Raw genomic sequence first — 25,224 nt, 5'->3', positions numbered from 1 at the left:
CTTCTGTCATGGTTCCGTAGCAGCTGTGTGTGTGTGTGTGTGTGTGTGTGTGTGTGTGTGTGTGTGTGTGTGTGTGTGCGTGCACCTCTCTCCCCCAGTCAGAGAGAGAGAGAGAGAGAGAGAGAGAGAGAGAGAGAGAGGAGGTCACATTTCAAAATAGCCTTCAGAGCCGAGGCCCCGCCGGCAGACTGCACTCTCTCCCGGACAGTCGGACCACCGTGCCGGGCGGAGACACCGGCCTGCCAGCGCGAGCTCCTGCCAAGTTAGTACAGTTGTCATCCTGCGTCAAGTGCCGATTGTTTACAATGGAGCTAACTCGATTAAAAGCGCATAACTCGCGCACCTTTCACTTAAGTCGCGAGTCTGGCTCTCAGCCGGGTGTCAGACAGGGATTCATGTTGCCTTAGTGCTGATCAGTGGAGCCTCGGCTCTGTCTGTGGAAAGCCGGTTTAATCTGGAAAAGCTGCCTGGAGAATAATGCCAATTAAGAGATGCAAAATGAGCAGAACCGCAACAGTTAATAAACGATTATACAAGATTACTTGTCAAGAAAATACTTTATTGTGTGAGCATGATGTGTCTGAGCAACACAGCAGTCTGGCTGCTGTTTACTGATCCACTTGTCTCACAGTGATATGAGTCCTTGCATTGCTCAACTCTTCAACAGGCCACTTGGGGGTTAAATTTCTTCCAGGGCCTCTGTAGTTCAAGAGCAATTATTCCTGGATAGACAGGTTAAATCAGTGACCCAGCTGGTCTGATAAAGTGCAGGGAAACAGAATGACAAACACTTATCTTTCCTTCACCAGCTGGCCTAAACGTTGCAGACAGCTGACATATTCTAATGGTATTTCAGGTGGTATTAAAAAAATAACTAACTTCAACACTTACTCCACAGCACTCCACAGATTTTACACATGAAGATGAGTTTACTTGCTACGATTACTACTACGCCTGTGAAAACAGCTGTATCATTTCATCTTTTCTCTGGAGGAGGTCATTAAGTCTGGCAAACCCCAATGATGTCACCAGTCTGAGTTGCAAACTGGTGATGTGGTTAAACAGTCGCTCCAAACTGTGTGAAATGAGCCAGACATAATAGCAGGTCAGAGCTGGTGGATTTTTCTAAATGCCAAGGAAAGATGCTTCGCTGCTTCTTTTCTTATCACCTTTAGCAGAGGGTATACTGAACCATCGTTTATGAAAGGAAAAGAGAGTTGCTAATATTATTAGATGTTTTAAACTGAGGGCTGAAAGTCAGAATAATTCAGCTTCTGCTTCGAGTTTTTACCTATTCGCAAGTACCACAACTTCATGGACGATCTATACTAAAACGCTGGACTGCCCCTTTAAATTACATATTTATTTATATTGTTATTGATTATTGTTAGACATTTTCATCTGAGCAGTCATCATGTTTAGCTGTAAAAAAATAAATGTAACTGAATAAACAGTACAATATTTCCCTCTCAAATGTACAAAGTACAAAGTAGCATTAACTGGAATACTCAGGTGAAGCACAAGTCCCCCAAAACTGCACTTAGGTACAGTACTTGAATGAATGTACTGCACAGTGAAGACTGAGAGTGAGTATGCAGTGTGGAATTGGGGCACAGTGTTTGATTAATCTCAGCCTGCCACATTGTAATAGCAGCCCTCTGTGGAGAGTCTGGGAGCAGCTGCACACTTGTTGACACCGGGCCCTTCATCTCAACTTGGAACCCAGAAAATGTTTCAGCTGCTGCAGAGACCATCGCTGTGGTCAGAGTCACACAGACGACATCAGCAGGCCAGACAGCGTGAGTCAGCTGAACACTGGCCTCCTCAAACAAATGTTGCTTTCAATTTACTCCGGTCTATCTGCCCTTTGCCCTCACTCTGCTCCGATTGTCTCTTGGCTTTGACCATGGATGGCAAGTCTGAATTCTGGTACACTGCCGACCTCATCCTGCTGCCACGGCAACGCAGCTCCAAGGCCACGCCCTCCCACTTCCTGTCCAGATCTGAACCCTGAGAAACCCGGAGGTCTCTGGACCCTCTTCGGGTTGGCCTGCTGTTGTCTGGGTCAGAGGTGACCCCGATCTTGTCCAAATCCAAGGCTCGTTTTGGGGTCGGGTGGTTGGAGCGGGATGAAGGTGACTTGGATTTGCGACGTGAGCGAAGAGGAGGCCGTGGTGGAGGAAGAGGAGGAGGAGGAGGAGAGGGAAGGACTGGGTTGGAAGATGTTGTTCTTCTGCTGGGCATTTTGAAACCTCCTCCTCCTTTTTCCCTCCCTCTCCTGTCTCTGTCCTTACCTGAGGAGGAAGAGGCGGCTTTACAAAGGCAGACGACAAAAGAGAGAGATGGAGGAGACAAAAGAAATGACAAAGCACTCACCATCACTGCAAAAAATCCACATGCAAGGAACACTCGGAGAAAAGCACAAAATAAGAGCAAAATGTTCTGCAATTGTTGGCAAAAGTCTGTGATGCAGTGACAAATCACAGAAAAAAAATACAAGAATACAGATTATGAAGTGAAGCCAGAAGATATCTTCATCCCTTTGTACGTCTGTGTGAAGAGGTGAGGGAGAAATTTAGGGAAGATTAATTGTATTCTGTCAAATTCTTTCAGACATAACACTCTGACAGCCATGGCCAGCATATACAGTAGCAAACTGTTCCAACACCATGGATACAGCAGCACACACACACACACACACACACACACACACACATACGCACAGCAGGAAACTAAGTGGATGTGACAGATATTCCCATGCTGGCTCTTGGCTATGACATCATGGGAAACAGGGATAGCTGGTACTCAGTGTGTGTGTGTGTGTGCGTCTGTGTGTGTGTGTGTATGAAAAGAAACTGTGTGTCTCTACATCTTTATACAGACTGCTGCCATCTACTGGCTGAGAGAAAGAGAAATGCATTCTGTCTTTCCTTGTGTAGTTCCTCACACAGCTGCGTTATTCTTAATTATTATTTATTATGTGACTGACTTCAGGCTGCATCTGCTGTCTTATTTTTCTTTTAGATTTCATCGTCTTGTTTTGCAGACATGTGACACGCTGAAGCAGGAAAAGCACAGGTGCAATTAAGGACAATAGTGGACTCCAGCCATCGTTATGTGATTGGTATCACCTGGGCTCTTCCTGCCATGACAAGTCAAAATGGCTGCTGTGACGCTTATCTCAAACAAAGACATAAAATAAGGAATAATGGAAGGAGAGATGGAGATTACAATCTGACCCTTATTTCCTGGTGTTGACATTGTGTTTGTGTGGCTGTATCATTTGTAATGTCACTCTGCCAACATTTGTGGTTTTTGAGTGAATTGTCTCAACAATATTGGATGGACCTCCAAGAAATTAGGTTCAGACATTCATGTTCCCCTCAGGAAGAATTGTAAAAACTCTGGTTATCCCTTAACGTTTATATTCCCGTCAGCCTTGGTGCTAGGCGAATTAGCAAATGTTAGCATGCTAACACTCTAAAGGTTCAAGGTTTATTTGTCATTCAAGAACACAGTTGTACAATGAAATAAAAGTTCTAGTCCCTTTGTGCTACACAAGAAATGTTGTTTTATGGTGGAGTGCGGAGGATTAGTTAAGGAGTCTCACAGAATGAGGAGAGAAGCTGCTCCGTTCTCTGGTGGTACGGCAGTGGATACTTCTGTATCTTTTGTCAGACGGCAGCAGGGTGAACAGACTGGCTAAAATAATGAAGGTGGTTAACATTATAAATGCTTTGTGATGCTAGCATGTTGATGTTAGCATTAAGCTCAAAGCATCGAGCTGCTACAGTAGCACAGCTATATTCCCTGGTGAATTTAGGCTACATTATATCCAGTGTGGTATAAAATACTGACTGCCCTACTGAAGCAGAAGTGCTGCTGCTCGACTGTACTCAACTGCAAGTAAAACGACTTGTTTCGAGAAGACTACAATGGTGTTTCAGGATTAGCTTCTCTGGAGAAAAGGAATAAGAAACATCTCGCGCTCTGGTCTCCAGGTGTTTCCACTAACTGCCTGATTAGACTTGATCTCCTCAGGACTGTGTGGGTGCACTTGATTGGCATCTCTCTTAAGACAAATTAAATCATAACCATTTTTATTGGAAACACCTGCGTGGGTGTGCAGAGCCTTTAATTGTGCAATTGTTGACTTCTCAAACATAGTAGAGCCACAGTAAAAAAAATATTAATATATATACTTAAAATATATTTATGTAGAATTACTGATTTTAAAGTGTAATGATGCAATTACATATATATTAAAACAAAAATCGGTTCTTAATTCAGTAACTAGCCTACAGTACCTTTAACCCTTAATATAATACACTGCAGTCCAGTTTGCCTTTACTCAGCTAAGTATACGCTTTCCCTCCCTCTGTCCACCATCCTTTAGTTCCTTCTCTCTCCAGCAGAGGGGGCTATTTGAGATGAGAAGATAAATTGTGCTGATGCTCTAATTATTTTGTTGGCCAGCGGAGATGGGCAATGGCCCCGGCGAGAGCCGGTGAATTGGAACACCGGGCCAAAACTGTATTCATATAACAGCTTCTGTGAGCGAGGTTTTCCCATGCAATTACAGCAACAATAAGATAACTCACCGGGTCCTGCAGCATGGAAACAACAGTCACACCCAGAGACTGGTTTAGTTTGAGGAAATCTCAGCACTTGATATTCAAATAATCGTTAGCTATGGTCACCATAAAGCACTTATTTGATCCTCTTCTGAAAAATGTACCATACTACAAAGGAGAACTCCACTGTCCTTTCCGATCTATGTTTTCGACATTGTCCCTGACAGGGCCTTCTGGTGAACCCTTAAAAAATGAACAGACAGAAACAGACTCATACATCCCAGCCAGACAGGAAGCTTTTTGTGTGTCTGTGTGTGAAAAAGAGCGAAAGGCAAAGATATTCTATCTCGCTTTCTGTTTTGCTTAATTATATAATACAAATAATACAACAAACAACACTGAAGAATTATTCTAATGTAAACCGCTACAGAATAACATCATCATGTGATGCAAAAGAGATACAGAGATGTAAATGCTCTGTGGTTCAATGTGAGCACGAGAATTTATGTGCAAAGTGGGAAATGAGTAACTGTGTGTGTGTGTGTGTGTGTGTGTGTGTGTGTGTGTTAGGATGAGGAGGAAACAGAACCTAGTCTTGTTTGTGGCTACCAAAGAGCCCAGCATGACAAAGATTTCCTAATAAGGCATTGAGCAGAGGGGAACCCATGCATAGCTAATAGCCCAGTACCCCCAAAAGCCTTTGTACCCCAAAACAAAAGCCCTGTCCTGCAGACAAACACACACACACACACACACACACACACGGAGAAGAGGCAACAGCGAGAGGAGAGGAATATCAAGTAAGATAAATAGGAGAGAGGTTGTACAGATGGAGTGAGTTGGTCACAGGTCAAAAACAGCAAAAACATGACGAACACATTTTCTAAGATGGTATTGAAAAAGGTTATAGCCGTGATAGCTGCTGATCAATTTAAGCATAAGAAATATAAGTGTGATAATCTAAGATTGTGTCAGTTATAGTTATTCCTTGTGGTGAAAACAGAACTCAATTACTCCATTACAAGTAAATGTCAAGAATTGAAGATCCTTCTCAAGTAAAAGTGCAGAAATCTATCAGCCAATGTACTATTGGAAAGTAAAAGCATTCATTGTGCAGCAGAAAGACGTATTGTACAACTCCGATCACAAAAAAGTTGAGACGCTGTGTAACACAAAAAAACCCCACAATGTGATACTTCGCTAAGCAACAAAAGACTGGGAAAGTTGTGGAAAGTCTCGTAAGTCTCCAAAAACACTTGTTTGGAACATTCTACAGGAAAACAGGTTCATTGGTGACAGGCTATACACTAAACAAAAATATAAACGTAGTTAGTTGAAGTGAAACATTTACTTATTTATGCACAGAAAATATTTTTTTCTCTTCAATCCATGTTAATGAGCACTACTTCTTTGCCAATACAATCCATCCACCCAACAGGTGTGGCACATCAAGATGCTGATTAAGCAGCATGATTAGTGCACAGGTGGGCTTCGGCCTCTCCAAAATGTGCATTTTTATCACAGAACACAAATACCAAAGATGTTGCAAGTTTTGAGGGAGTGCACAGTTGGCATGCTGACTGCAGAAATGTCCACCAGAACACACTTGCATTTTATTGATGGCAATTTGAAAGCTCAGAGATACTGCGACAAGACCGAGACTCAATGTTCTGCCATCTGTCTGCCACCTTCACCTCATGTTGCAGAAAATATCTGTAACACTAGTCATGTGAAGTCCACATTTCAGTGCCTAGTAAACGTCTTTTCTCAAGATAAGACTGCAAATTTTAGTTTACCCTTTTGTTGTGACTAATCCAAAGCAAACCTGTGCAATAATCCTGCTGTTAAATCAGCATCTTGATTTGCCACACCTGTCAGATAGATGGATTAGATAAATTAAAAGATTAGATTAAATAACTGCTCACAAGTGCTCACTAACATGGATTTTAACACATTTGTGCCCAAAATCTGTTAAATAATTCTTGTGTGCATACAAAAAGTCTTAAGTCTTTTACTTCAACCTGTAAAAAATGAGAAAAAAAAACAAAAGCCTGTTTATATTTTTGTTGACTGTTGGAAGGGGCATCCTTGACACGCTCAGTCGTTCACAAGCAAGGATGGGGCGAGGTTCACCACTTTGTGAAATACATGATTGTATAAAAAGGATATTACTGCATGGGCTCAGGAACACTTTGTAAAACTGTTGTCTGTAAGAACATTAAAAATGTCTTGTGTGTGCTTACATTTACTGAAGTAGAGTTACACTCCTCGAATGGTATCCCATGGTGATATTCTGTATTCTTGTATTCAGGGTTTGAAGATGTGTATAAAATGAAACACTACATGCAAACACTGATCCAAGCTCAGTGCCTGCTACGGATAAAATTAAGACACACTCATAACAAAGAAAGAGAAACAAGAGAAAGAGGCAAAAGAAAGGAGGCTGCTTACATGAGGCTCTGCAGAGAGAGTTCAACCTTTAAAACATTTATTTGATCTATTTACAGACAGTACAGTCAACTGAACAGAACAGAGGAGAATTGATTTCTATTGTGATACAACTGAAGAAACAGCATGACTGCGTTGCATTCCAACAATGACTACAGCAATACGGTGATCTCACAAAGTTGACTATATACAAATTAATACTTTTAACTGATAGATTGTAAAAATGAAAAGGAGGTGGGATAAATTAATAGCACGGGATAAAGTAAGAGTAAAACCTTTAAAAAGTGAAACTGTTTTGGCTTGTGAGAACCAATTTTTTCCAGCTAAAACCCTGCAGGGACAGACTGTTGAAAACACTGTTTAATTGCCAGGACTGTGGGAAGAATAAAAAACAGATGCTGCTGTTTGATGTAGTGCAACGAATGAAATGAAAAACTGCTCATGTACAGTCAGTGCACAGGTTTCTGAATCATTTGGTCGGAGAGCGTGGTTACATGTGTGCGTGCTCTCTACAGCCTTGTCTTCATGAGTGACACGAGAAATGCCTGAGGTGAGAGGACAGCGGTGGAAACACAGAATGTACTGTGCTCCGAGTCGATGCAGAACAGCTGAGCGAATGCGTGTGTTCATGGTATTGTCGCATGTGTTTGTATTTATGGGGTCAGAAGCGACGTGTCAGCATGCGGTGTGCTCAAAAGCATGTAACAAGCTGAAAATAATACACGGTCCAGTTAGACGTGCAGAATGTAGCTTCAAGAGCACTGAGGGTTTGGAAAAGCTAGTGATTGTTAGCTAACTGTTTTGTGAACGTATGGCAACCACCTGCAGCATGAAATGTTAAAGTAAAAAAAAAAGTGGGGAGAAAAGAGATTTTTAAAGATGTGTAAAGTCTTGTTTGTAATTGGCTAAAGTGCATTGTTAGATTCTGTACACTGGGAGGGGGTGCGGGTAGGGTGGGTGGAGGAGGGAGTTTGGCACTGGTCATCACCAAATCATCCTGCGCTCGTCCTCGAGTTCCAGAAAGAAATCCACAGCAAGTCGGCTCAAAGGTTCACACAGATACACACCACGCAGGGAAATTCCAAGGACAGTTTCTGTCTGAGCCTGATGCATCCATTTCTCCTCTCTGCGTGCGTCTGACCTACTTTATTATTTTACGTTATTGACTTACAGTAAATGCTGGGCGCAGGGGAGTGCATACTGTACACGTCACTATATCATCCACTATATCCTTTGTTTGACTAAATTAACACACGTGATGCGTCTCGGCTCAGTTTTTACTGTATTTTACTCTTGAATGTGGAATAAAATGTCATGTAATTCTAATTGGAGAGTAGAAAGTGGTTTATGGAATTGAGGGAGGAGATCTGGATGCATTCTGGGCCACAGACCAAAGACCGACCAACAAGGACTTTATTAGGCCTCCGGTCCCGCTTGCAGTCAGGTGAAGGAAGAGGGGAAAATTCAAAAGTTCAAGAGTTCACACGGGGAAGGTACCTGAGCTAGGCCGACCATCATGTGCTTGTTGTTGGGGTCGGGGCTGGCGTTTGCACTGCAGGGCTGAGGGAGTGACGTAGTTGAGGCTGGGGCTGTTAATGTCCCCCTCACCCACAAGAGTCAGATCAGACAGGGTGTCCTCCTCCAGCATCTGGATCGATTCTCCCCTGACAGAGTCCTGGAGGAGACAACGCTGGCCACCCTGGGACGGGTGGATGGGGGAGATGGTGCCAGGAAACGGAGGAGGCGGTCTGGTTTTCCTCCCCCCTCCACTCTCAGTGCCCAGTGCAGAGTCCAAGCTCTGGGACTGATGGCTCGCGTTGAGCAAGTGGCCGCTGCCTCCTCCCCCTCCCCTGTCACTGCTGTTCGCCTTATTGCCCCGGCGACCGCTGCTAGGGAAGCTGCCGTTGTTTGGGTTACGGGAATTCGGGGTGGAGCAGCTGGGCTCGGGGTCGTAGGAAGGAGGCACGGCCTGGTTGGTTTCCACTGGCGACAGGCGCAGAAAGTCTGGGAGCTGCAGGTCGCTTTTGTTTAGCAGGCCTCGCTGGTCGTCTGCTCGGTTGCTCTGAGCTTTGGATATGAGGTCGAAGAACTCTGCAGGCACACACACACACACACACACACACACACACACACACACACACACACACACACACACACACACACACACAGTAGCAGGTGTATACACATAAGCACGCGTATATACACGTGCACACACGCACGCACGCACAAACACACACACACACACACACGCAAATGAATAATTGTCCAAAATGACATGAGACACATTCACTGTAATTCAGAAAACATGCAGCAGAGGGTGTATTAATCAGTTAGACAAGTCAAAGCTACATACAGTGTGAGCAGAGGCTGACTGTGCTACATGTAGCTAGCTAGCTTTGAAAGCATTTGGTGCTGCTTCTGCAATACTGCAGACAGGCAATAAGGGTTAGTGTGTTCAGGCAACAAAGCTACAGAAACGACAGAGAGAGAGGGAGGTCGTTCAGTCTTTACCTTCAGCTTCGTCTATATTAATCTTTTTCTGCTTTCTTTTCTCCGGAGCCTTATGGAGAGAGACAGAGTGGTTGGGTAAGGGCTGGCTGCTTGTGTCAGGGCTGGGCCCAGCCTTGCCGTTTTCCCCATGGGGGTGGGCTGAACCGGCTTTCCCTGACGGCCTGTCCTCCCCCTGGGGGCCACAAGGAGAGCGGAGCGGGGCATTAGAGCCCTGTTGAGTCATGACGGTGCACGTATGGGGCAGAGGTGATGGGAACACGTGGGGACTAGAGCTACTGATGGTGAGGAGGGTGGACTATTGTAAAATGGGACAAATTTCAATGATGATGATGATGATGAATGCTTGGCTGGGCGACAAAATCAAATATTACAATATTTTTGACCAAATACCCTGATATTGATATTGTGACAATGTTGTAGGGAGGACTATTGGAGCTTTCATAAAATATTAACACAATGACATTTTTGATCAATAATCATGTGTATATAATGACTAATTAGGTAATGGCAATTATCAAAACAAGTAGAACAGTCTGGTAAATTCAGAAAATTGCATCAGTTTACTGTAATGCAGCCTTTAAAACCAGGAAAACTCTTCTTCTATCACAATTTAATGATATCCAAAATTTACGACGGTTATGATATAATATCGATATATTGCCCAGCCCTAACATGCACTAAAAATAATTCTAGGAAGATATATATGGTTGATTATTCTAATTAAAAGACAAGTGGGATGTTCCATTCAGACAACCAACACTGTTTGTACTAAGCATTACTAACATGTAGAGTAACAGTAACACACACCACAACACCAGAGGGAGCAACTTTCTAGTACTACTTAAAGCCACAATACTGCACATGAAGTGGGAAAATAAAAGATTCTTCTAGAATCAACCAAGAAAGCAGTAAATTACCAATTCAGGTTAAATCCTCAATAATAACAAGAAAACCCAGAAAGCAATCTAAAGTGCTACTGCCACCACCAACTCAGTCCTTTCCCGGTGCACAGAGGGAGGTTTAAAAGTTGTGAGACCCAGCAAACTCTCCGCTAGGCTGGGCTACGATCGCCCAGCCACTGGTTTTGTTTTGGAAGAAAGAGAACCAGCAAACCAGAGAGAGAAGTCGATGATGCATTCGGCCAACAGGCAGACCACAATAATGGAACATTAGGAGCCTCAAGAGTGTGACGGGGCTCTCGGCCACACAGCAACAGTGCACATATATACAGTCGCATACAGCCTGAATGCTGCCAGAGACATAGATCAGACACCTGCACACATTTTTAACACATTGCAAACAGACATGGGTGATTGAAGACGAGCGAGAGAGACACTTAGTAGCGTGACATCATCAAACAGGAAGTTGAGACATTCGGTGGGTTATGGAACATTCCAGAGCAAAAGGAAAATGAAAATAAAAAGCTGGAAGAGGTCTTACTGTTGTTGATTGGTTTCTGCTTGTCGAAGGGACTACTACCTTCTGTTTGTCTGCTGAAAGGAGCACATGTAGAGATACAGATGAATAATGATAATAACTGAGAAGCAATATACAGTATGTTTTCTTGTTCAGTGTGCATGTTTCCTACCTTTTCCAGGAGTGTGTTCTGCTATATCCAATACCACACGCAGCCCATCCAGGTTGGATATAGGAAGACCTAGATCTAATGGCTCCACCTCCCCACTCTGCATCACACAGACACACACATGTGAAATGAGTTCATCATCACACACACTGTCCGTCTGTCTATTTCTGTCCATCTAAAGGAGGCCTGAATGAAGGGAGACTTACTATGCGTGCCACCAATTCAGAGAGGTGCAGGCCGTATTTGGCCACCACAGGCCTGAGGACCTCAGTCACTGGCTTGGTGGGCTTTGCTTTTAGGCCAACCGAACGGTTAATAGGAACCAAGTCAAGTCTGGAAAATGAGAGAAAAGAAATTGTGTTTTCTGTAGGATTTTTGAAGCAGCAGCATGAGTGTTCATATAGGGTTTCAAGACCAGCATTTACTCTGTTTTACTATTGAAATATTTGACTGCATGCTGTATTTTACTGTACCTGAACAGAGTGCGTTTTTCTAGTCGAAGATCCCGAGAGCACAATGTCATACAGTCCTGGTCCAAAACAAGTGGCTGAGAGAGCGAAAGATAGAGGAGAGAAGTCATCATGAATGACATCCCGCTAGAAAGTTGCCCAAACCTAATGTGCCATCACTGAATGTTATATAAAACAGAATAACATAAAGCTGTGAAAGTTTCTGCTCTCTGGCCCCCAGGTTGATATGAAATGCATGTTTATGGAAAACTGGAATCATCATTTATTAAAGCTGCACCCACTTTTTCGGGGGACTGAGTTCAGTACTATGCGAGAAGCTGAAAATCAAACAGGTCACACACATTGTGACCTGTTTGAGTGGTGACACTGAAACAAAAGTTATGAAACCAAAACAATGAACCTTTGACCTATTGTTTATATCAAAATATTGATTAGTGCTTCTTTAAAGTCATTGCTGAAAATATTTAAGGTGACAAACAGGCACAATAACAGATTCTTTATTCAAGTTTGATCCGGACTGCTTAGTTTGACAGTTTGAGCAGAGTTTTGTGAGTCTGTTGCTGCGCTGGACGAACTTGCAGACTGGATGCTATTAGATGGACAACAAATTAGAACTGTGAAATATTTGACATGTGACTATGTCAGTCATCGATTACATCCGCCCCATCTGAGAGAAACGGTTGTGATAGGCCCGATACTGACCGTATTTGATGGAAATCTGTCTAAATGGGAGACGCATCTGCCAGAGCTAATGACCTCGGTAGGTTTATCTGGTTCACAAACTACTAACAACCAACCCAGCCTTAATTTAGTTTGCTTATTTTGGTTAAATGTGATTCATGTGGTTGTTGATATTTTGTATAAGAGCTATGAAGCCCAAATTAAAAGGCATTTAGAACAGCATCACATCAGTTTGTGTTGTACTGTACCTTCTCCCCTCCGACCAGGAAGAGGTCTATAGCTGCCAGGTTGATGCAGAGCTTCTCACAGAGCCCAAGCAGCAGGTCCCTAATGGACACACCAGCCCTCAGTGGCACAGAGCAACATGAGCCATCCGGCAAGCTTATGTTACACTGCCTCAAGGGGGCGCTGCCCCCTCCGCGCTCTGCTGACGCTGACACTGATACTGCGCCACGGGAAACATCACCCTGACGGAAGAAAACAGAGACAGGGAGGGGAAGAGGAGATAGTGAGGGGAGAGTTTAAAAAATAACACAGACAATGAAAATTGAGGAAGAGAGGAGGGAAAACAGACAGTGTTTTTGTTTGAGTTTCTTTTAAAGCCGATAAATTGAGAGGGAGAGGGTGAAGATAAAGCTGCTCTATGATGAAATTAATGTCCACGTGCCCATTACTTTCATGTCTAAACTAATCATGTGATGATGCTTCCTCTCAGACTGACCTCATTCCTCCCCGACGTCCCAAGCTCCAGACTGGCTCCTGAAGACAGAGAACCCTGGGACTCACGGCGACCATTGCTGCCTGAGAAATCTGAAAACAAGAAACTCGTCAGCAGTGTCTAGAAGAGCAACATGAAGAATTCTGTTTAAACTGAATTCCACGATTACTGCCATTAGCAAAGCAGTTTAAAAATAGTATAACAACTTTAAAGAATCATTGTTTAATCATCTGTGTTACTGAAATAGCAACAATATTGTTATCATCTTATTCATCAGGAAGAAGCTTTTTCTGGTTAAGAATTAAAGTTCAACAGAAGGAACTCATACAATAGTCAAAACTACTGACTGTAGTTGAAGTCGGTCAGCTCTCGTTTCTTCGGGCCTTTGCCGAAGCTCCTGTTGCGAGACCAGGAGAAAAACATGCCTTTCTTCCGGTCTCCTGAATCATCACGACTGTCCTCATTTAAAGATCTGCCAGACTTGCTCTTTTTGTCCTCCTATAAGACACAAACAAGATGAATGCAACACCGTTGGAGTACACACACAGAAATGTGTCTACTAGATGGCAATAGCCAGAATCATTCCAGCTCTTGAATAATTAGGATTTCAAGGGTCTAAGTATTAGAACAAGCAACTCATTAATTCTCATCCAATCACAACTAATAGACCATTTTCATTCTGCCATAATTAACTGTGACCGTGTCAGTGATTAGTGATGAGACACAGCTACGCAGAAGTGTTTGTGTTTACCTTCTTGGGTGTGGAGAGGTTGGAGCGGTCAGAGCCAGTGGTGCTGTGTTTGGAGGTGGGGCTGCTGGGGATGTGGTAGGGGTCAGGCAGGGGCCTCCCCTCCACCTCCGCCAGCATACACTCCTGGTAGAGCAGAGACTTGAGGAACCGTGTGTAGCTGTCGAACTTCATCAGGTTGAAGATCTAAAGGGGGGAAAAGGTAGGAAAGTAGTAATCAGTGGGTGACAGAAAATGCAGGGGGAATGAACGAGCAGAAAGGAAGAAAGGTAAGAAAAAAGAAACAAAAGGAAGGAAAGGACAAACAAAACTTTGGAAAGACAGAAGATGAAATTATTTTTTTTGGAAGGATTTAGAATGGCAAACTAAAGAAAATCAGAGGGAAAGACTGAAAAAAACAGATGACCAGCAGAAGTTCATAGACGCTGAAAGCACATGAGAGAAAGGTCAAATTTAAAGAAAAAGTCTGATTTCCCACTAGCAGCCCCTTGAGGTTTTCCATGTTCACGGATGACTACCAGCATACAAATGGTTTTGTTTCCTCGAAGCCCCTAAAATCTAACATTTATCCATTGAATGGTATAAAGGTTATACAAATCAAATATGTCTAAATTTTATAGGAATCTGCCAGTTAGATTCAGATATTTTTTGTGTAAAAGTATAGCTAGTGGGGCAGAAAATAAGGAAGGGGTATTTTGCAAAAGCTCATCTCAGGCTTTGAAGTGTGTGTGCGTGTGTGTGTGTGTGTGTGTGTGTGTGTGTGCGTGCGTGTGTGTGTGTGCGTGCGTGTGTGTTTGATGTGTAAAAACATGGAAGGTGATGATGAGGATATCCTTCTTGCCTTGTGACTCTTATCAGACTTTGAACATCTGAGCTCAGCTGTTGAAATCAATGGAGCTGTTCAGTAACTCTCCACCCCTTCACAACATGCACATCTAAGAAGCCATTCACATCCATAACGCTCAACAGCAGGAGAAGATGAATAGTTGACCCTATGTTGTGTGAGCACCCAGCACTGAAATACTAGGCTATTTTTAATGGGGTCTGATGTGATTCAATTTTATGTAAAATAACTGAGTCCTTCAAGGGAAGGCTCCATTCACGATGAAGATCATAGGTCAGTGTCATCTAAATACAGCTTCTGAAGCAGATGCAGTAGCTGCTAATCTCATTAAGATTTCAAGAAATAGGTGGTGTTTTGGTGTATACTCTACCTGCAGCTGCTGCTCCTTGAACATGTCAGGTCGAGGGGCATTGAGTACGTCGTCAGCGAGCTGAGCCTGACTGTCTATGTTGACCGGTGTTGTGGCTTTACTGGACAGGAAGCTGTTGTAGATCTCCCTGGCTTGCTGAGAGAGCTGGAAGAGATGGGAGGGTAGAATGAGTGGCGGCAGGGGAGGTAGGATGGAGGGGCAGAGGAGTGGTCGAGGTACAGATAAAAAGACAGTGATCAGATGGAGAGAAAGCGTTGAAAGAGAGGAGAAAGAGATCAGAAATGAAGAGAGCTTATTAACACATAAAATTGTCCCTCATTATTGCTGAAGGAGTGTAAATGGATGCACGTGTGTGATCAAAGAGTCTGCTACCTGTTTCTTGTCATTTTCAGGGACCTGACTGAAGACATCACAGGCCTGCCAGAACCGGATATTCTCCTCACTGAACTCTTTCTTAAGGAACTCCTGAGGCACAATAATTAAATGTGGATCAAAAATTTGACATATCAGGCAAACTAAGACACGCAGTCAGAAGACAAAAGTGTCTTCACAATAACAGAGGCAATTTTTGAGATTTTAATATGTTTTACTTTTTTTTTCTTAATTTGTCATTTCTATGACAACTATAACTGTACAGAAAAAAGAAAGGGAAAAAAGGTCAAATAACAATTGATATGACCACAGAAATTAACAATTAAAAGGTGGCTTTTAACCAGTGTTAATATTACTCCAAAGTCATACATCATCAAAGATATACATATTTCTCTGGTAAAAGTGAAAGTCAGCCAAACGAATAGTACTTCAGTAAAAGTCTTTTTCTGGTAATAAATTAACTTAATTATCACAGGTACAGTTTTAAATAAAAAACACACATACATATGAATGTATGTATATACTGTAAACTATGGGTCGACCAATTATTCGATATTCAGCATTTTTTCAAGGTAATTTAAATTATTGAATTAATGTAGTGGAGTCAAAAATATAATATTTGCCTCCAAAATGTAGTTGAGTGGAAGTATCAAGTAGCAGAAAATAGAAATACTAAAGTACCGTACAAGCACCTTAAAATTGTACTTGAGTAAATGTACTTGTAACTTGTCTCTACAGAAAGGCCAACAAAATAATGATTTTACATGATTTTTGAGTACATAAAGCCATTTCTGTGACAGTGTGAGATATGGTCAACACTTGTTGGCACAAAACAACAATAAACCCCCAAGTCCTAACATTTTATACAGAAGCAGAGCTGCTATAGCGTATAAATTTGCTATTTGAAAAGGTCCTTAGATAAAAAGTCCTTAGATAGTTGAAAGAAAACGAAGCCTGTTATCTATTATGTGAATGTTGCTGGCAAACACCAGTCATGTGCTGCTCTAGTACCGAGAAGTAGCGGACTCCCACGGGGTCCTGCAGCAGCCTCTCGAAGCTCACAGCCCAGCTGGCCACTCTCCTCTCTGTGTGGCGCCGGTGGCTCTGAACGCTGGGCAGGCTGGCATTACTGTTCAGACTGTTGTCGCTGCTGCAGCCCTGCAGCTCCACGCTGTTGAGTTCTGCTCACACACAAACACACACACACACAAATATGCACATCAAATAGTTGTTGTAGGGCTGAGGATCTATAGGTATCTCCCAATCTGATTTGATTCAGGGTGGAATGATTAAAGCATATATATATTCCCCTTTTGCTTGCTTGCCCTGTTTGTTGCTTTGTTTTTCTCTGTCTGCATGCTTCACCTGAAGGCAGCACTATCAGTGACATGCTGTACACCTGGGCCCAGTGTGTCCCAGGTGTGTCCCATGTGGATAATAAGGACAGAGCAGCACCCAGTCCAGTGAGACCTCCTCTACCAACAAATGTCCCTGCTATAGGTCTTTGTTCAGCACACCTTCACTCATACAGATTAATCTCCCCATTTGTTTTCAAATCATTGCTGTAGAAAAAAGTACTATAAATATATACTGGATACACAAAATAGGAAATATACACAAAATCCCTTATACAATTATAAAACTGTGGTTCAATAGAGGGTTCAGTGTTCCACTTTCAATCATTATATCAGACAAAACTTGTGTGAAACAAAAAATAGTTTAGCTGTTGTCAGTAGCTGCAGGTAAAGCCTGCAGCTCCACACTGATGAAAGTGTGTTAACAACATGCTCCACTGAACACATTCATGTTTCAGAGCCTATTTAGTTTAATCTCAAACAACTCCCAACAGTATTAAACTATTTTCCTAACATATTGAACACTCAATTAAAAGTAAGTCTTACCCTTTAAGCACTAATTTCACATTTTAATTAAGGAGTTTTGTGGATGGATGCTTCATCGTTCTATAGAGGGTCCACAGAGAATCCATAGACAGAGTGGATTTAAGAATCAATTACTTTCCCCACCACTAGAGCTCTATGTTCCTAATGTTTAGAAAGCCCAGCAGAGCAAAGGCTCAGAGAGAGGCTGAGAATAACCAGAAGAATGGAGCTCAGTTGAGATAAAACAGAATACAAAAACAGCCAGAGGGAAGGCATCACCGGTCAGGTGCCCGAGACGACGCAAATCCCGTAAATAGACTCAAAGAGCAGTATGCTGCCCAAAGCTAAAGTCCTTGGCTATTAATGGTTTGCTCCAGTGTCATTTCCTTTTTTTTTCTCCGTTTCATAATTTAATGACAATTTTCACACTAAAGTTGTTATCAGTTTTTCCAAACTGTTCATCTCATTCACTCTCACTCAGTTTCAAACTGCATTGCAAACTAAAATTTTAACAGTGTTGGGGGTAACGTGTGACAAAATAATGCATAAATGTAATCACATTACATTTGTCGTTAACAAACACAGTGGTATTAGGAGACCGGGGCTAGCTGGTTAGCATTCTAACTTAGGTAGACACAATACATAGACAGTAAAAAAAACAGTGTTGACGTTATGTCAAAGATGATCAACACTGTTGTTTCTTCACACTCTTGATAATGTTAGTTGATTTTTTTAAAATGTGAAACCAAAAGTCCAGCCACATCTTACAAATTGCCCTTTAAAGAGGACAAATGACTGTATGAATGTAACAAATGACTTTATACATGGAGTGAGTAAGTAAAGTAATGCAGTACTGTATACAAAGTAAAAAGTTATGTGTAATAATTACTTTTTTGAGTAATGAATCAAACACTGGTCATTAGTGGTGAATCTATTACTGTGAATGAGAAGCAAACAACAGTCCATCCTTTCTCCTATGCACTTATCCTGTGTACTGTCACAGGGACTGGAGTCTATTACAACGCACACCTTATATACTGCAGATGACAAGTCTATCACAGAGACAAGGCCAATATTCATTTTGTGAATGACACAATAGCTGACACTGTGTTTAATTAATAGTAAATGATCTTTCCAGTTTTTTACAACTCATCCAAGACACTAACAATTAAAATTCTTGCTAGTATAGACCGTAAAAAAGGTTGAGGTTGATATTCACAGTTAGAGTTGTAAGTTCCTGCCACCTTCATTACTGGAATTAAATGGAAATATTCAAAGAGCTACATTTTAAATTGAAAATGCCTCACGCTTCTGTGTTCTGCGCTTATCGAATCATGAATATTTAATGTTTTTAATATTTAAGATTTAAAGCCAATTTTTTGGATGTTTTAAGTAGGATTACAGTATTATTTAGTACATGTTGATATCTACATTTCACAAAGAGCACATTTTGCTAAACATGCAAGAGGAGTTCTTAGCTGACATTCAATTCAAAGGAACAACACTTAACTATCAAGCCTTTTGAGCACAACAGCTGTCCTAACACACCCGCACACCCTGCAGTTGGGAGTTACAAAACCATTTATTTAACAAACCATGTGATCTTATGATCGGCTGACTCATTTTGAACTCTTTAAAAAAAATTCAGTGACTAAATGAAACTCAAGCTAAAATAATATTCAACATCGGAGCCTCCACAGTCAATATGTGAGATTTACTGCTCCTCTGTGCCCTAAAATCTACATTTTCTTTGGTCGAGCAGTTACCTGTGTAGAGTTGGTACGAGCCTGTGTGGTGCCAGCGGGGCAAGTAGCGAATCCTGAGAGGTAACCAAGCCCCTCCATCCATACTCACCCTATCAGGGCCCCTCGCAAACTCAAACACACCAAGCCGAACACACAGTCCAAGACGGGGCACACACACAGACTCACATCTGACAACATCACAGGAAGGAAGCGAGAGAGAGACAGGGATAAAAGGGAGAAGAGAGAAAGAGAGAGGCTGTTGGTTGTGAGCAACCTGGCTGACAACCAGAGAGACCACAGAGAGTCAGGTCACAACACGCACATGCACCTGCATGGACGTTGTCACAAACACACACACACACACACACACACACACACACACCTCTATTGGCCTCCAGGTAGGTAAGTGATACAAGCACACACAGGCCTTGAGATGATAAATTATTCACAGCATGACACACACACGCACACACTCATAAACTGCAGTATTGATGAGGAGCTTGTTAAAGGAAGGCCACTGCTGAGACTAATGAGGCCTGCAGCCCCCAAACAGCTATATGCACAAATTGACAGAAGCAAAGAACAAGACAGATATCTGTCAGTCTCTTCCTGACTTGACTTTTCTGAAGGTTCAAAATAAATAAAAATCGGTGAGATAGGTTCGCATTAGGCACAATACAAATATTCTTGCTCTTAAGGAACATTTTTTATTCAATGAATAAATTAACACTGAATAAAATATGTAACTTTCAATGGCTGATTCCATTAGTTTTCATGCGTCTATGAGGCAGAGCAAGTTGTATTATACATAAAAATGTAGCATGTAGTTTTATGACTTAATAAAAGTAGCTATACCACAGTGTAAAACATATTTCAAGGAAACTACCTGCATTCAGAAGTTAATTAAAGTACATAAGTATTATTCCAAAAGTAGAAAGTGGGGTAGAAATATACAGTAGCATAAAATGGGAACATTTTGTAAGAATCATAACTTTACAAGTGTTGATTTTAATCTTTGATTATTAAAGCTAAAACACTCCTTCATCACATTGTTTTGTATTTGTGTGTCTCACTCTCAAGCACATCAGAGCTACTTTCTCATAAAATTGTTAGGTTAGTTGAGCATGGGGTCCCTTTACATGCTAAGATAACATTCATCATGTACCCTTCACTGAGTTAATGAGTTCCTCGACTCTTGAACTCAGTGTGCAGTATGAATAAACTGTCAGACTACCGTCCCTTTTCTCTAACATATACTTATGTTATCTAGGAATGATGTTAAAATTAGAGACAATAACAAAGCAGCAAAGGATTTATGGAAATGCACAGCTTTAATCCTCATTATGAAGCTTAAAATCAGTAAAATACAGACCGACATGTTAAGCTTGCTGTCTGTAGGCTTCATTTCATTTACTATACACTTCCACTACTGTCTATGCCACCATGCTCCCTACATCACATGCACATAAATGTGAGCAAGGTGAGCACGCTCTACAGTCCACTCACTAACAACACATCCTCTCATCCAGTGGTGTGAATAAGTGGCCATAAACACTTCTACTTTGGAGCTGATTGTAAACCCGTCTGCCGTGGATTCTACGCCCTTTTGTCCTGTTTCTCACCTCCTCTTCCTCCCTTTATCTCCCATCTGCCACAGATTGTCTTTCATGTGCATTTGCAAGGCGTTAAAGCACCATTAGAAGTCTCCTAAATGGGAGACCTTTCGTTATTGTTGGCACGTGCTAATTACGTAAATGACACCAACAGCACCTCACCTCAAATACAACACAACATGACACAGTCCAATTAAAAATCAATGCCTGAAAGGTTTGACACACTAATTTAATCTACAGAACCAGCAGAACACAAGAGGATATAGACATTTAGTCTTGTTATCAACTGCATCAATTGATAATTGCATACAATCACTGCTATTTCATACACACACTGGTATAAATTAGCAGAGTAAATGCGAAACCATACAGTTAACCTTTTACTATGTGGTCTGAACCACACTGCTGTGATTCTATCCATGATTTGCCACAGCTAGCAGCTTTAATGTTTACAAATCTGGAACTATGTTAGGATTAGAGCCTGCAAACCTCAGCAGAGCAGGCAGAGGTGGGGCAGGAGTTGAGCAGGTCAAACCAGACTGTCTGTTGTTTGTGTGAATGAAGTGAAAGCAGACATCAATGAGGGGTCCACTACATGAACATGGCCATGTACTTCAGGTGAGGACAACAATGTAAATCAATCATTTCATCCCATTAAATGCTACTAAAAAGTGGACCATTGCAACTGAAGGATTAGGGAAGCCAATTAAAGAGTAGTCAAGGGTGTAAAGTCAGGAACCAGAAATATAAAAAGAGAGACATAGTCATATGAAGTCATATTAATAAAAAAAATATTGAGAATGTCAGACGTTATAAGGACAAATCTACTCACCTCCATCGGAGACTGCAGCGGACTGTAAAGGAACACAGAAAAACATGGATTAGGATTTCCCTCATCACACAGATGACACATCCGCACTCACACGGCACACCAGAGCCAAGAGGCAGCTGCCCAGACACGCACTTTAGGCCACATGGAGACACAGACACAGACTGACTGTATTTTCTCACAGGACCTGACCCATCGTCACATACACTTTCACATCATAACACAGTCAGGTTAGCGCCCACACTCATTGTCTTGTGTGTGGGTTGAATCATCTGTGAACTGGCTGTGCTGGCTCTGCAAGAAAACCTCCTCACAGGGGTGGGGCTTACAGTGTGTGAAGAGGTGAAGAGAAGAACTTTTAAGGCCTACCTGCACCCAGTTTCACAGTGAAGTGTTTGCAATGTTCTGTGTTGTCTAATCTAATCACAAACAGACACAGATACTTATACAGACACGTATTCAACCCAGTCAAGATGAGAGTGATGAGTGTCCTATTTCCCCAACATAGACACAACACAGCACACAGATACACACACACACACTGCACACACAATGCAGTGATTTTTATCCCAGACATGCTGAGCTGGGATGAGATCATTCAACACAGACATCAGTAATGTAGCTAACTCTGGAACATAGTTGAAACACTCTGTGACTCAGAAAGAGCAAAAGGAGAGGAGCAGACAAAGCAGAGACGGGGAGAGAGAAAGAAAAGAGAGATGGGGGAGAGATGAGAAAGGAGGGCTGATCAGCAATTAAAGACAGAACTGTTCATCAAAGACAGAATACAAAACTAACACCAGCCACACTGTGGATCTGTCTCAGGCTTGTGATCCTTTAAAACTGACCACTAATGTTGCTCAAGTCAGGCTTTATGCTCACCCATATGACAGGCGTAAAGACTAGGTGAAGGTATTTTCATTGTGTCATTTGCACTTGGAACTTTGAATGATCTCATTGTTACTCAGCACGGGCACATGGGAGTCAGCTGGATGACTTGATGTTTCTATGGGGTTATCTTATGGTCATCAGTTATAAATGGTTCAACTTGATTTCTAAGGAAACAAATAGTTTCTCCCTCAGTTTGGTATGTTGAATGACACTTAATACAGTGACTGATTATCATTGCAATGCGAGAGGCTCTAACCAGTCATTAAATAAGAGTTTTTGTGTGCTTTGTTGTTACAAACTCTTAACAGAAAAATAGATAGATAAAGCTATTTTATTCAAACCAAACACTGAGCAGCATTTTGCACAGGTGCTCATGATGACACACACCCTGTCTTTACCCACAGGGTGAAATCAGACAGAGGTGTCACGGCAACTACCTTCACCTCACTATACTGTAGATAGAGCCAGTCTATATGCAGAGCCTGAACCTATGAACCTAAGAAACATGTTCACTTTCAGCTTTCTGCAGTAACCTGATTAATAAAATGCGATAAATATACAACACCCAGTTTACACACAGTGTAGAAGTAAAACATTAGAGAAACCCAGGTAAGATAGGCAGATTTCTGCAGGGAAAAGCTAATTTCTCAGCCATGTGTATATACATAAATATCTTCAATATCTTATCAAAATGAAACCAAATCAAGATGGCTTTTCCCTCATTACCATTACAGGTTATATGAATGTATGCGATTAAACTGCTGGACACAAGACGTATCCTACTTCACTGAAAAGGTCATTTTCAGTGTATGTGGCTTAAATTACTCACATCACACTTGTGTATGCTGAATATTGGTTCAGGATCAACCCAACCTCTAGCACAAATGTTGGCAATGCATGTTTCTGCATACCATGAAGTGTTGTAACTTTGTATTTCTTTATGTTGCAACCTTAAATTTCTTTCGGCTCAGTTTTCTATTTTATGTTGTGACGGCACTGTGCTTATGGTTTGGTTAAGTTTAGGCACAAAAACCACTTGTTTTGGTCACCACAAAAATGGCTAGAGATGCCCCAACTTATCATAAAAAATATATGGTTTCTCTCGCCACTGACATGGCTGTAAATTGTCAAGCGGTCTCCTTAAACATGTTGAAACACAGCCTCGAACTGCTGTGACTGGCTTGCCAGCCTCTCCTGCCTGTAACTCCAACACCTTCCCCTCCACCTCCCAATATGAAAGTCATACTGGCCATACTGACTGGCCTGCCTGGACTGGCTTCCAAACTATTTGTGATGTCACAAATCATGCTCGTAGGCCCGCCTCTTAAAATCAGAGATCCACGAACACAGAGAAAATGGACATTTCCACAACAAATGTGAAAATAGCCGTCGCCTGTCAAACTCTGCACATACATCATTCTTCACAGTGAAGCTCAAACATTCAACCAAGACCAAGAACCAAGAAAAATACATTTTTGACTGGAACGAGACTGAAAGCACATCTAAAGGAAAGATCATTACTTGTGGGAGTACATCTTTGTGTTAATGACTTGAACTGAAACTGACAGTAATATAAAAATAGAAGCTTCCTTATAGGTTTAAAATAATCAGTTTCCACAGCTGCACAGTAGGCTGTACAATCAGATATATTCACAATGTCAAACTGCAAGGGAAAAACTGAACTGCCTTCAGTCCAAATGCTCAGACCAAAAACTTGTAACTCAATGTGATGTTAAAGTCCACTCAGATTCCCCATCATAACCTGATTTCTTCCAATTACTTGTTTTTTTAGTGCACATTTACAAAGTGACTCTCCACTCATATATACATTGTGGTTAAGCAAATCCTGCAATATCCTGACTCAGATTCAATGTACATTTTAAACTCATCAAATCTAATGAAGTTGACCCTCCCGATGCAGCATATGTGCTGCTTTGATTCATGTGCATCTTGGCCATTTCCTCACACGAGCCCGGCTGTCCTGGCCAGATGGCACAGCAAACGTAATCACTGGGATTAGCTATTTCAGACTGTCCCTGGAAGAGCAGAGGTTGGCACCGGCGTGTGAAAAGAGATTTGATGTGACTTTATAGCAGCTGATTGTGGTCGAACCGCCGCAGAGGACAAGAGAAGATGACAGAGGCAGAAACCTCACCAGTGGAAACTGGTTACCTGATCCGTACATCCATTAGAGCCCCACACATTTCACATGTCACACATCTCAGCAGCATGTATTCTTTCTCTAATGTGAGTGTGTGCTTTATGTGTGTTTTATAGCCTTTGTATGCATGTGGTCGACATCTGTTAGAGATGTTTTTGTATGTAGAGTGCGTTCTTTTGCATTTGTGAATGTATGTGTGTGTTCACCCCCCTCCCATCCCCATTCAGCTCTGGTGTGATCACTTCCAGACGTACTCTGTGGTGGAGTGGTTTGGCCCCTGGTCGAGGCCCCAAGTCCCCTCTCTCTTTCCCTCTCTTTGCTTCCCTCTAACCCATTTTCAATCTCCCTCCTTCTGTTTGTTCTTCTCCTCCTATGCAGTCATCCAACTCTTTCTTCCTCTGTCCCTCATTACCAAGTTTCACTCCCTCCCTCCTTCAACCCTTCCTCAGTCATTCCAGCAGTGTTCCCCCTCCTCTCCTGGCAGATCCTGGTCATTCCTGACAACCCACAGGGAATGACTGGGGTTTTCCAGACTTTCCCTCCACAAGATTGTCTCCCAAGGCCCCTGTCCACATTGAAGCATGCAGCTGGAAAATTTCTAGATGATAGGGAATCATATTATCAAAAATATCCAGCACAGTATGTTACAAAGAAGTCCTCCCACTTTATACACCCAAGTGTGATACTTTCCGCTCAATTGTTTTTAAATTAAGTAACCTCATTGTAGCTGAAAGTAGAGATTTTCCGATATATTAAAGCCCCGATATTGTCTGCGGTTATTGTC

The 25,224-nt window shown here is 42.0% G+C and overlaps 1 protein-coding gene across 5 annotated transcripts in view; it reads right to left on the bottom strand.

Annotated features, from left to right (window-relative positions):
• Positions 1–7,021: 7,021 nt before the first annotated feature.
• rgs12b (regulator of G protein signaling 12b) overlaps positions 7,022–25,224 on the bottom strand; it is a 48,072-nt gene continuing 29,869 nt past the window's right edge. The window contains exons 6-19 of one of the 5 annotated variants that reach the window (XM_073473577.1): positions 21,392–21,413; positions 16,333–16,502; positions 15,322–15,414; positions 14,950–15,093; positions 13,739–13,921; positions 13,335–13,485; positions 12,991–13,079; positions 12,518–12,736; positions 11,592–11,665; positions 11,325–11,451; positions 11,122–11,218; positions 10,974–11,026; positions 9,534–9,582; positions 7,022–9,113 (exon numbers count right to left, since the gene is read on the bottom strand). In XM_073473577.1, coding sequence (XP_073329678.1) covers positions 8,503–9,113; positions 9,534–9,582; positions 10,974–11,026; positions 11,122–11,218; positions 11,325–11,451; positions 11,592–11,665; positions 12,518–12,736; positions 12,991–13,079; positions 13,335–13,485; positions 13,739–13,921; positions 14,950–15,093; positions 15,322–15,414; positions 16,333–16,502; positions 21,392–21,413 — 2,082 coding nt within the window. In that variant the 3' untranslated portion in view covers positions 7,022–8,502. Of the gene's footprint in view, positions 9,114–9,533; positions 9,706–10,973; positions 11,027–11,121; positions 11,219–11,324; positions 11,452–11,591; positions 11,666–12,517; positions 12,737–12,990; positions 13,080–13,334; positions 13,486–13,738; positions 13,922–14,949; positions 15,094–15,321; positions 15,415–16,332; positions 16,503–21,391; positions 21,414–25,224 lie in introns of all 5 variants that reach the window. The other 4 variants (XM_073473569.1, XM_073473560.1, XM_073473585.1 and 1 more) reach the window with 4 other exon arrangements.

Source organism: Pagrus major, chromosome 1 (assembly GCF_040436345.1).
Source record: "Pagrus major chromosome 1, Pma_NU_1.0".
In the NCBI taxonomy this organism is placed as follows: Eukaryota; Metazoa; Chordata; class Actinopteri; order Spariformes; family Sparidae; genus Pagrus; species Pagrus major.
The sequence above is the reverse complement of the archived record's forward strand: the minus strand, read 5'-3'. Positions and strand labels throughout refer to the sequence as shown.